Raw genomic sequence first — 13,287 nt, 5'->3', positions numbered from 1 at the left:
TCTATATAACAATAATTTATAGTACATATAATATATATGCATAGATGTAACAATAATAATTAAAGATGAAGAAGCCATGAATTTGAGAGGGAGTGGGATGCGGGAGGAGTGAGAGGAGGAGGGAGTGGGATGCGGGAGGAGTGGGGGGAGGAGGGAGTGGGATGAGGGAGGAGTGGGGGGAGGAGGGAGTGGGATGAGGGAGGAGTGGGGGGAGGAGGGAGTGGGATGAGGGAGGAGTGGGAGGAGGAGGGAGTGGGATGCAGGAGGGGTAGGAGGAGGAGAGAAGAGGTGGAAATGATGTAAATACAGTACTCATGTATGAAATTCTTTAAAACATTCTAGTTAAAAATATTTAAAAGGAGCAAGGCATGGCGGCCCGCACTTGTAACGCCAGCATGGGTGAGGTAAAGGCAGGCCTTGGGGCTCTCCGGTCAGCCAGTCCATCCAAGAGGCAAGCCCCAGGTCCCAGTAAGAAGCCCTCTCTCAAAAAATGTGGTCAATGGCTCCCCAAAAATAAGGCCCGAGGCTGACCACTGACCTCCACATGCACATGTCTACCCACACACGTGAACATGCCAGCATACATATGCGTACATATACACCTGCATGCATACAATACATTTAAAAGAAATAATGTGTGGCCACATTGGTTTTGTACATAAACTGTTAATGATTGACACGAGAGGCCCCCGTTCACGGTGGCAGTGCTAACCCTGGGCTGGTGGCACACACCTTTAATCCCAGCACTCGGGAGGCAGAGGCAGGTGGATCTCTGTGAGTTTGAGGGCAGCCTGGTCTATATAGTGAGTTCTAGGACAGCCAGGGCTAATGCAGAGAAACCCTGTCTCAAAAAAAAAAAAAAAAAAAAAAAAGGAAATAAAGAAAATAAAAGAAAAAGAAAGAAAGCAGGCTGACTGAACTATGAAGAGCAAACCAGTAAACATCCTTCTTCTGTGGCCTCTGCATCAATTCACGGCTCCAGGCTCCTGCCTGGATTCCTGCCCTGACTTCATGGCGGACTGTAAACTGTAGAATAAAATAAACCCTTTCCTCTCAAAGTTGCCTTTGGACATAGTGTTCACCACAGCAACAGGACTCAGCTCGGACCAGTGCTCACCTATCTTTGTCTGTGGCAGCAGGTCACAACTGGAGTATCGTTTCAAGTAACTAGTGATTTTTCCCTTGGGAATGATCTAGAAACAACCACACTCATTTGTTACACTTCTATCGTCAGTTGTAACTGAAAGTGGGGTTTTATTTTGGTTTTTACGTGTGCGTGTGTGCACCACAGCACGCATGCGGAGGTCAAATGGCAACTTGCAGGAGTCTGATCCCAGGGGTAAAATGCAGGTCATCGGTCTTGGTGGAAAAAAAAAAAAAAAAAGCTTTGCATCACTGAGTCCTCTCACTGGCCCAAAAGACAGTGTTTTATAACGAGACCTGTGATGTTAGATAATGATTGTCCACTGGCCCAGATCCAGAGTCATCTGGAGACCAGCTTTTGGGCATGACTGTGAGGGACTAGACGAGAAAACCCACCCTCACTTAGGGTGGCACCATCCCCCAGGCTGGAGTCCGGGGCTGAATAAAAAGGAGAAAGCGAGCTGGGCACCAGCATCCATCTCTCCCTGCTTCCTGACTGCAGATGCCGTGTGGCCAGCTGCCTCCTGCTCCTGTCACCAGGGCGGTCTCTACCCTCAAAGTGTGAGCCCACACAAACCCTCCCTTCCTGAAGCTGATTTTGTCACAGCCTGCCTGAACCCAAAGATGCACTGGATTTAAATCCGAATCTGGTTCCACGGGCTCATGTTTTAGCTCCCAAACTATTTTATTGCCAGCAGAGCCCTCGGGCAGAAGCCAAAGGTGCACAGCAGGTTAATTAATGGCTCTGATTACTTTATGTGTTATCGGGGGTCCCCTCAAAGCATGTGCCTGACGACTCGCTCTCAAAGCTCCTCCATCCGACACCATTGCCACTAGAACGCGCCCGCTTCCCCGCGCCTGTGCTAATTAGCAGGCTGGTTATTACCTCTAGGCAATCATTCTTCCCAGCACTGTTAACTTTCTTATGATCCAATACCCGTTTTATTATGCAGCCTAACCAGGCAGTAAACATCCTGGGGTTTGCGCCAATGAGAGACAGTCTGGATATTTATTTGGGTAATGAAGGCTATGAAGACGTCTGAAAACTGTTTGCAATTTGAGACCCTGGAGCTGTGGGGCTTGATTGAAATATTTTCTGTCAAATGGCCTTAAACTCTTAGGGGCATCCCTTCCCATCCCTCATCCCCATCCCTCATCCCCAAGCTCATCTTCAGAGAATGTCTTTGGTGTCCTGCACAAGAAAGATTTAGGCTAAGACTTAGGCATGTTTGATTTTGGTTTTGAACATGTGTAGTGTATGCCTGCATATGTGAACAGGCACACACACCTGTAGCCCTCTCAGTCTCCTTCCCCTGAGGCAGGATCACTCAGCCTGGAGCTAGACTGGGAGCCAGCAAGCCCAGGGACCTCTCTGTCCCCCACAGGGCTGGGCTTACAGGCTTCTGTGCTGACAGTGCTGTTCGTTTGTTATGTGGGTGCTGGGATCTGAACTTGGATCCTCCTGCTTGTGCAGCAAGCTCTCTTACCCACTAAGCTATCTCTGAAGCCCCGTAGAAATGTTTACTTTTAATTGCACGTGTCTTTTACGGTAAGCAGGAAGAGGTGAGCTTTCTTCATCCATGGTTTCCAAAGCACACATCCTGGTGTGTAGCTCCAAGGATGGTGAGGGGAACAACCTGTGCCCCCTGCACACACACACACACACACACACACACACACACACACACACACTGGCATTAACCTCCCTGGGTCTTTTCCATTATTTAAAATTTTTATTAGAAGGTTTAAGAACTAGTGAAAGTGAAGGAGATTTAAATGTGCATAATAAGAATTAACGAAAGGTAAAAGGCGCCAAGATCCAAACAAAACCAAAACTCCCTGGAAGTAGTTAAATGTGTAAAAATATGAGGAAACTACCACAGCACTTCCAGTGGCATTCTTTACTACTAACAAGCACATCTGAGCAGCAATTCCTAACAACCTAATGAGGAACTTATGTCTTCCCATGATTGCTCTAATCTAACCAGTCATGACTTTGGGGGGTTTAAATAAAGTGTACTTAACATTCACTGAGATTTAATTATAGGGTCGTTTCCTGCCTAAGGGAACCTTTCCCCTCTCATGGCCTCTTACCCTCCCCCACTCCCACATAGACAGTGCATACAAAAAAATTAGAAGCAGGCTGGAGAGATGGCTCAGCGGTTAATAACTCTGGCTGTTCTCTCAGACGACCAAGGTTCAGTTCCCAGCACCCACGCGGCGGCTCACAACAGCCTGTAACTCCAGTCCCAGGGGGATCCAATGCCCTCTTCTGGCCTCCTAGGGCATCATGGACACATGTAGTGTATAGGCAAAGATGCCGGCATACACTCATATACATAAGTAAGTACAAAAAAAATTAGAAGTTAAGGTCCCCGCATTTGAGAGATAACAAATGGTGCTTGTCTTTCTGAGATCAGAATAGGCTACCTCACTTAATATAATATTTTCCAGGTCCGTCCATTCTCCTGCAATTTTGTTTTTCTTTATGGCTAAATAAAATCCCCTGTTTGATTTTACCAAGGATTTCCAATCAGGCGCAGAGGGAAGCCCAACACGTTCCTGTGGGCGCCATCTAGTGGTGAGATGCAGGTGCAGCATGTGCTGCTCCCCCCACCCCCACTACCCCACCACTCCACCCACCCACCCCACACCACCCCATCCGACACGCCCCCAATCTGGGTGGAACAGGACCTGCCCTTTGTCATTTTCATGCCAGGCCTGTGACAGGGCGTGACGGTCAGCAGTCATCCGGTAGTTAAGTTTGTCTAGACAGGATTCACAAGCACACACAAAAATATAGTCTGTCTTCCTTCCCTCAAAACAACCAGAAGCTAAAGCCAAAACAGCACAGGATGTAATCATATAATCATAGCTAATATCTATATGTTCACGGGGCATTGTCTGAGCACTTTTAAGGCTATTAACTTATAAAAATCTCTCCACAGCCCTGAAAAGTCGGGACTAGCATGATCATGCTCACAGAGCTAAAAGCTGAGACAGGACCAGGCATGGCATGGTGGCACACGCCTTTAGTCCCAGTACTTGGGAGAAGCAGAGGCAGGCAGATCTCTGTGAGTTTGAGGCCAGCCTGGACTACATAGTGAGATCCAGGCCAGCCAGAGTTATGCAGAGAAACCCTGTCTCAAACAAACAAACAAAAAACTAAGACAGGACCCAGGGCCTTTCCTATGGCAGCATGGCCTGGAGATGGCAAGGACCAGATGTTGGCAGTCACACACCCCCCCAAGTATAGGCTACATAGTATAGACTCCAACACTCTCTCTCTCTCTCTCTCTCTCTCTCTCTCTCTCTCTCTGTGTGTGTGTGTGTGTGTGTGTGTGTGTGTGTGTATGAATATGGTTGTGTACAAGTGTTTGTGTATGCATGCAGGTGTGTACATATAGAGGCCAAAGGTTGAAGCCAGGTATCTGCCCCTGTCCCAATTAGATTTATCGAGACAGGGTTTCTCTGTGTAGCCCTGGCTGTCCTGGAACTCTGTTTGTAGACCAGGCTGGCCTCAAATTCAGAGATCCACCTGCCTCCACCTCCTGAGTGCTGGGATTAAAGGTGTGCACCACTATGCCCATCTTAGCTATCTTTCTCAATAGCTCTCCACTTCTGTTTCTTGGCAGGATCTCTTAATTAGCCTGAAGGTCATGGTTGAGCTAAACTGGCTAGCCAATAAGCTCCAGGGACCACCTGTCCCCCCTCCTCCCCCCAGTGCTGGGGTACCGGGCACACACCACTGTACCAGGCTCTGTGACATGGGTTCTGGAGATCTGTCCTCATGCTTACATAGCAGGAGCTTTACCAACTGAACCATCAGCCCCATAGCATCTGACACCAGTTCCTGTGGCCTGTGACAAATGGGGAGCCAGGCATCTGTAGGCTGGGCTTAAGTGAAGCCCCACAACAGGCCAGCTGTGAAGCCCTAAGCAGGCAACCTCAGCTCTCCTTTTTTTGATTTCAAGTGGGAATCCTATGGGGACATCCTTCAGGGTGTTATGAGGCTCCATGGAAGGAGCCAAATCTGTGAATGTGTCTGGAGCGCCGGCAAGTGTGACCAGTTTTCTTTTTTTTCTTTTTTCTTTTTCTTTTTTTTTTTGTTGTTGTTGTTGTTGTTTGTTTGTTTTTTGTTTTGTTTTTTGGTTTTTTTTTCCGAGACAGGGTTTCTCTGTGTTGTTTTGGTGCCTGTCCTGGATCTTGCTCTGTAGACCAGGCTGGCCTCCATCTCACAGAGATCCTCCTGCCTCTGCCTCCCGAGTGCTGGGATTAAAGGCATGCGCCACCACCACCCAGCTGTGAACAGCTTTTTTACATTGCAACTCAACAGTGTCATTGACAAAATTCATGTGTAAGAACTACACTATTTTTAAAACTCTCAAAATAATAATAATGTCACGGGCTAGTGAAGGTGCTTGCTCCCAAGCCTCACCTACCTGAGCTCAATCCCTGGAACGCACAGGGAAAAAAAGAGAGCACCAACTCCTTTGAGCTCCACGTGTGCACTACGGTATGCCCATGACCACACCCCCAATAAAATTGTTTTAAAAACTCATAGTGTTTTCAATAAGTTTCTGGGTTTGTGTTGGATCACATCCGTGGCTAATCTGGGGTGCACACAGTCTATGGACTGCAGATTGGACACATCTTCTACAGAGATCTGTGAAATATGTCCATTGTCATCCGAGGAAATTAAGGCTACGACCTGTGCCCTCTCTTGAACTCTGCTTGACATCTAGCCAGTGATGGCTGATGGGAAACCCCGGGGCTGGTCTATTTATGGCTGAGAGTTCCAATGACACAAGAATGCACATTAAGAGGACAGGTATCCCAGGGCGGCGGGGCAGTGGCACTTTCGTCAGCACTGAAACAAGATCATGGGACAGATCAGAATCTCTGCACAGGTTTGGGAAATGCCCATGTGTCTTGGACCTGGGCCAGGGCCCTCTGACTATGTGTTGCCTCTTCCCACAGATCAGCGCCCTTCAAAAAGGCTATAGCCAGGTGCTGAGTCAGACCCTGGCCGAGCGCAACTCAGAAATCACGTTACTAAAGAACGAAGGCGAGAGCTTAAAGAGAGACCACGCCATCACCTCCGGTGAGTTCTGGGGTCAGGCTTAGTGGGTGCTCCCCCACCACTGACTCCTGTGGCCCTGGCAGACATCACCAATCAACCCCCACACTCTTCTTCCTGAGCTTAGACAGAGCCTCAGAGTTCTTAGCAACCTTCAGGCCACACTGTCGGTGACTGGGGGGGTCTTTCCCAGAAGTATGCTTGCCAACTAGCTTTAGCACAAGGTCTACCTCAAAATCAGCCATAGTCAACATCTGAGTGAATGTCATCTCTTAGCTAGCACCCATCTCTTCAGGGATAACAAAGATACTGAGTGGTCTGTAGTCCTGAGAACCATTTCCTTGAATGGGCTCTTGGCCCAAGTAAAAACCGTTTGCTAACTGATCAGCGAAGGTAATTCAGTGCTGAAGAATGTGGGAAGGGGACAGTCAACTCATGGGCCACCTTGACAGCCACAGAAGTGAATTAGCATGGATCCATCCATCCATCCACCCCTGTATTACATTTACTAACAACTGCTGTGTCTAGTTCTGGACTCTGGGAGGAGAGCCCTCCCTAAGCAAGTCATCATTTCCTACGCTCCAGGCTTGTACATAGCTGAGGGTGACAGTGACGGGCATACATAGGTAAGCAAGCCTGTCTGAGGGATAGAACGGTGCTGTAAAGAAAAGAAAACGGGCAACATGGTGGTGAAGGACTTCGGGAGTAAGGAAAGGGATGCCGCGTGTGTCTGCAGGAGGAGCCCTGTGGGAACAGTGCACTGCTAGCCGTAAACACATGTGCAAAGGTCCTGGGGTAGGAACCAGCTCTAGCTCTGTTGAAGGAGCAACAGGTGAGTGTGTCTCAAGGAAAGAGAAATTGTGAGAGAGATGGGGTCAGAGGAGAAGGCAGAGCCAGATCCCATAGGGGGTTGGAGTCTTTGAAGCAGAGAACATGTGTCTAGAGACTAGAAGAGAACAGAGGTATCAGGAGAAAAAAAGGAAGAGTGTCAAGAATTCTGGAACAAAGGCCGAGGAAACAACTCAGTCAGTAAGGTGCTTGCCAGGCAAACAAAAGGACCCAAGTTCAGTCCCCAGAACTCATGTAAAAAGTCAGGCACAGGGGCTGGAGAGCTGGCTCAGAAGTTAAGAGCACTGACTGCTCTTCCAGAGGTCCTGAGTTCAATTCCCAGCAACCACGTGGTGGCTCACAACCATCTATAATGAGATCTGGTGCCCTCTTCTGGCCTGCAGGGATACATGCAGGCAAAACACTGTATACATCGTAAATAAATCTTTAAAAAATATATTGAGAGAGAGAGACCCCCTGCTGGGGCTGGAGAGATGGCTCAGTGGTTGGGAGTGCTGGCTGTTCTTCCAGAGGACCCGGGTTCAAGTTCCAGCACCCACATGTTAGCTCACAAACTGTCTATAACTCCTGTTCCAGGGGATCTGACATCCTCACACAGATACACATGCAGGCAGAACACCAATGTACATAAAATACAAATAAATAATTTTTTTTTTAAAGTCAGGCACGGTGGTGCACACTGTTAATCCCAGCACTGATGAGGTGGAGACATGAGGATCCCTGGGATTCATTGGCCAGTCAGTCTAGATAATTGATGAGCTCTGGGCTCAGTGAGAGACCCTATCTCAAAAAAAAAAAAAAAAACAACAACAACAACAAAAACAAAACGAAACCCACAGTGGAGAGAGAGTGAGGAAATGCAGATATCAATGCTGAGCCTGGTATCTGGCAGGAGGAGCATCTCTCTTCCCCTGGGGAGTGATTCTGTGTGGAAGAAATGGCCACACACATGGTCTGAGCCCCATTCCAGCTCTTGGGGTCCTCAGCGGCTGACAGTCATCCTCACTGTGTCTTTGGTCTCTGTCCTTGCTTTGTTTAAAACAGGGATGGTGACATCTCTACAGAAAGACGTGTACGCACGGAACGAGCAAATTCAGCAGCTAAAGGAGGAGGTGAACCAACTGAAAAGCCAGAACAGAGAAAAGGAGCACCAGCTGGAAGCCCTGGGCTCCAGGGTGAGTACCTGGCTCACATCTCCTCAGTGCTCAGTAAGAAGGACCTACATAGTCATGTGGCATGCCCCTCTTCACTTCTCTTGGGCCTTGACTCTGGGTGTCACAGCCTCCTCCCATATCGTGGGTTTCAGGGACATAAGGAGGAGTTGCCCAGAGACTAAATTCTAAAGTGTCCTCCTCGAAAGACCAACATCAAGAGCCAAGTTCCCTGTGGCTTTTCTTTTCTTGCTAAGATTTATTTTCTTTTTAATTATGTGTGTCTGTGCATAGGTGTGTGCATGTGAGTGCAGCACCTGTGGGGGCCAGAAGAGGGCACAAGATCCCCTGGAGCTGGAGTTAGGGTGTTTATGAGCTGCCGTGTGGGTGTGGGAGTTGAACCTGGGTCCTTTGGAAGAACAGCCAGTGCTCTTAACCACTGAGCCATCTCTCCAGTCCCCTCCCTGCAGCTTTTCAAAGAACAGTGAACCTCAGGCTCAGAATTAACATGATGCTGATTCTAACTCATACACATGTCCATTATGTTCATATGGTGTATAAGCCTGTAATCCTAGCACTTGGAAGATCAAGAGTTCAAGGCCAGCCTGGGCTACATGAGACTGTTTCCAAAAGATATTAGGAGGGTGAAGTACCTTCTATGTAAGCATGAGGACCTAAGTTGGGGTGACAGTCACATGATACCCTCAGGAAGCAGAGAACACACAGGAAGTGAGGCTGGGATGTCAAATCTCAAAGCCCACCCCCATTGACACATTTCCACCAGAAAAGCTCCACCTCCTGGAGGGTCTACAGCCTTTCAAAACAGCGCCACCTGCTGGGGACCATGTTCAAACACATGAGTCAATGGAGGATGTTTCACATTCAAACCACCACACTGAGAACACGGTGAGGAAGGTCCTCAAGCCTTCAGGTTCACTGACAGCATCCAGCCACTGGCTTTAGAGTGCATTCTGTTCTAGTTTCATTTCTGTTGCTGAGATAAAATATCTTGATTCCCCCCTTCACCCCGAAAAAAGAAAAAAAAAGCAACTCAAGAAAGAAAGGATTGATTGGATTTGTCTTACATTTCTAGGCTATAGTTCATCACTGAGGGGAAGTCAAGGCAGGGACTTGAAGCATCCTGTCCACAGTCAAGGGTGGAGAGAGAATAATCCCACAGATCCCTGCTTGCTTTATCGTCAACTTGCTTACTCCTCTCTCACACTGTTCAGGACCTCTTGCCTAAGGAATGGTGCCACCCACGATGGGCTGGGTCTTCCTACATCGATTAAGAATCACAACAATCCACCATAGACATGCACATAGGTCACCTAATGTAGACAATTCCTCACACTATTCCCAAGTGACTCTAGGTTGTGTGGAGTTGATAGTTAAAAAGAATCTGTTCACAGATTCTTAAGTGGAATCACAAGGTGGGACAAAGGGCACTTCTTTATGGTCCTGCTGCCTGCTGCCCAGTCCCCCTCCAAAAAGAGTGTCGTATTTCACTCCATGGCCAGATGGTCAGAACCTAAGAAGGAACAAGATGCAGCCCTTAGAGCCACCCAGGTTCCCAGTGGCATCCCACACATGTTCCTTTACCCAGCTCTTCAAAGACGGGTTTTCCTCATGATTCGGATTGCTGGCTTCTGAAGAGGAATTTAGATCTCAGATCTTGAGAGAGGCAGGAACCCAGGGCCGCTGACGCATCTGTGTGCCTGTCAGATACCAGCTGTCTCCCCGGCTAAGCGTGGGTGTGTGATTGGAGTGGAACAGCACAGTGCTCAGGGCCTGCTGGGACCCCGGGAAGGCCCTCCCCCAGACACCTCCACGCCACCAGCCTTGGCCTCTTTCTTTGCTGTTCTTTCTCTCCTCAGTGTTCAGAGCTGAAAGATGAGCTAAGGAAGGAGGAGGCTCAGAAGGAGAGCAGGGAGGCTCAGGAGAAAGAGTTGAAGTTCTGCAGAAGCGTGAGTTGAATGTCCGCGTCCATAAGCACACCTCTGAGAGTCTGCCCTTGACGTTCCTGGTGGGACTCACAGCCCTCCCCAAAGCATAACGCTCTGGCTCTGTGCTGTTTGGAGGGAGCCACAGAGCTCTCTCCAGGGTTCTCGGACCAGGTGGCTCTGTCTTTCTCATCGGTTTCCTCTGGAACTGAGCAGGGACAAGGATGGGTACAGGAGGCCACTCCTGCTGCTGTAACAGAAGTTCATTCAAGTCCCCTGCCCCGGACCTATGTTTACCTAACTCTAAGTTCCACCATCTTAAATGGGGTCACAGCCACAGGCCATGCTGTGAACACGAGGGTCTTCTGTGTTTCTAACGACAGAGATTTTGTAACACTGAGTAAAAATGAAACAAAGAGAAAGGCCATCATTTGCCTTAGAGAGAAGGCAGCCAGACAAATAACTGCAGAGGGGCTGGAAGGGACTCAACAACATAGAATGTTCTTGTCGAGGACCTGAGTTCACTTTCCAGCACCCATATTGTGTGACTCACACCCCTGGAATTCCAGTTCCAGGGTATAGGATGCCCTCTCCTGGCTTTAAAGGGTATACACACACACACACACACACACACACACACACACACACACTTAAAAATAAACCTTTAAAAAACTGCAATGAAGGTATGATCGTTGCTTATACCACCCAGTCCTTCTTGCATCTCACTGGCCAAAGAGCTTCCATTCTGCAGGAGGCACAGCTCCCTGGACAGGAAGAGATGTGCTCTTCCACATGCTGAGGACAACTCTTCTCTTTGTCTCAAATATAATAATAATGATAATAATAATACAATCTGCACTGTCCTATCCTTCAAATAAACCTTATCTCAGTCAGTCTAAAAATATACTTACAAAGTAGTGATTCTAGTGAGTTAATGGCTCTCTTGCGTACTTAATTCAGGATTTGTGCTGGTATTTATTTACTTTATTGCCTTTTTCCCATTTTCCACGTTCGCGTGGCATGCATGTGTGTGGACGCGTGTAGGAGGAGGTACATATGTGTGTATGCCTGTGGAGACCAGAGGCTGATGTGAGGAATCATCCTCCATCATCCTTCCACCTTAGTCACTGAGGCAGGACCTCTCAATCAAACCCAGAGCTCCCCATATAGCTCTCATCCCTAGCGAGCTTGCTCTGGGCTTGATTGAGAGGCCCTGTCTCCGCCTTCTGATGCTGGATTACAGGCCGGCTACCACACCCATCAGGCTATTATTTGCATTCTGGAGATCCAAACTTCAGACCTCATGCTTGTACAGCAAACACTCAACCACTGAACCATTCTCCCAACCCCTTCTGCTGAGTGTTTTCCCCCAAAGAAATTCTTTTCCTTCATCGAGCACTTTGAATACATTAACTGGGGAGGAAAATGGGGAAAGATCTGCTTTGCCTGCAGGTGTAGAGCAGAGAAGGAGCTTAGCTGGGATGGGGCTAGGATCCTACCTCAATGAGCCCCAGGAATAAGGGAGTCCCGAGAAAGGGGAGCTTTCCATTCAGGAGGTAACTCGTGCCACGCCTAGTGAAACTTAACTTCTCTATGGTTGAACTTTATTTTCAGCAAATGCAAGACATGGAGAAAGAAGTGAAGAAGCTCAGAGAGGAACTGAAGAAGAACTGTCCCAATCAGAACACCATCTCCAAGACGCTGCGAGAAAAGAGCAAGGTGCGTGGTTGAGGGAAGCTTGTGTCCATGACCACAGGAGGTGGGGCGCTCCGGGTGCAGCGTCCTGCTCCACCTGCACAGCGCCTCCGTGTGGCCGATGCCCGCATCTGCCGCTGCTCACGGGTGGGAGGAAGTAACCCTGAGCAGGATGCGCAGAATAAAATGGTTCCCGGTTTGCCGGGCGGTGGTGACGCACGCCTTTAATCCCAGCACTCGAGGCAGAGCAAGGCGGATCTCTGTGAGTTCGAGGCCAGCCTGGGCTACCAAGTGAGTTCCAGGGAAGGCGCAAAGCTACACAGAGAAACCCTGTCTCGAAAAACCAAATAAATAAATAAATAAATAAATAAATGAATGAATGAATGAATGAATGAATGAATGAATGAATGAATGAATGAATGAATAAATAAATAAATAAATAAATAAATAAATAAATAAAATGGTTCCCGGTTTATCTCAGTGAGACTCGCCCCCATCTGCAGATCCTAGTAGGTCTCATGTTGCTTCCTTGTCCTGGGAAATGTGGCATCCATTTCAGTGGGTGGCAGTCACGCAGGACTATCTATATTTTAAATAAACTAAAAGCCAATAAAGTAAAATAAAGTTCAGGGCTGGGAGATGGCTCAGCTGGGAAAGTGGCTGCTGTGCAGGCGTGGGGATCTGAGTTTAGATCCCTGGAACCCATGTAAAAGCCATGTGTAGTGGCACAGATCTGTAATTCCAGCACTGGGGTGGATGGAAATAAGCAGATCCCAGGGACCCGCTAACCAATCTAGAAGAATCGATGAGCTCCAGGTTCAGCGAAAGACTGTCAAAAAAAAAAAGTGAATGATAAAGACACTCAGAATCCTATGGCTGCGAGAGGGGCTCATGAGGTCCCACCCCTTGCTAAGGAGCTGTTGGCAATTGAGGGCTGCTGGGGGAAGTCAGTTTTCTCAAGGATGCAAGCCCTGAGATGCTGTCCATGCCCCAGGAGCTGGCCCCACAACCATGCATATATTGGCAGCACTGAATGGACTCAGTGGGTTTTTCAAAAGAGCATATAAAGTTGGGAGGGAAAAGAACAGAGCCTGGAAAGATGGCTCAGTGATTAAGAGCACTGGCTGATCCTGCAGGGGACCTGGCTTCAGTTCCCAGCACCCATATGGTGCTCACAGCCATCTGTAACTCCAGTTCCAAGGGATCTGACATCCGCTTCTGACTTCTGCAGGCACTAGGCATGCACGGGAAAGCACTCATATACATAAAACAAGAAAAAAAATAAAGTGGGGGGTAGGTAAGGAACTGGAGAGAAGAGAGTAGGAGCATGGATCTGATCAAAACATATTATATCCATGTATGAAATTCAAACAACATAAAGAAAATGCGATTGGAAAGAAAAAAAGACACCTCTGTCCTACACACA

At 48.2% G+C, this 13,287-nt stretch overlaps 1 protein-coding gene across 1 annotated transcript in view; it reads left to right on the top strand.

Moving 5' to 3' along the window:
• Positions 1-13,287, top strand: part of Fhad1 (forkhead associated phosphopeptide binding domain 1) — a 128,230-nt gene that overhangs the window by 39,843 nt on the left and 75,100 nt on the right. Inside the window, exons 7-10 of the mRNA XM_059255338.1 lie at positions 6,124-6,247; positions 8,117-8,247; positions 10,101-10,190; positions 11,781-11,885. Of these exons, the coding sequence (XP_059111321.1) occupies positions 6,124-6,247; positions 8,117-8,247; positions 10,101-10,190; positions 11,781-11,885 (450 nt within the window). The remainder of the gene's footprint in view (positions 1-6,123; positions 6,248-8,116; positions 8,248-10,100; positions 10,191-11,780; positions 11,886-13,287) is intronic.

This window comes from Peromyscus eremicus, chromosome 2 (assembly GCF_949786415.1).
Source record: "Peromyscus eremicus chromosome 2, PerEre_H2_v1, whole genome shotgun sequence".
NCBI classification, from domain to species: Eukaryota; Metazoa; Chordata; class Mammalia; order Rodentia; family Cricetidae; genus Peromyscus; species Peromyscus eremicus.
The sequence above is the reverse complement of the archived record's forward strand: the minus strand, read 5'-3'. Positions and strand labels throughout refer to the sequence as shown.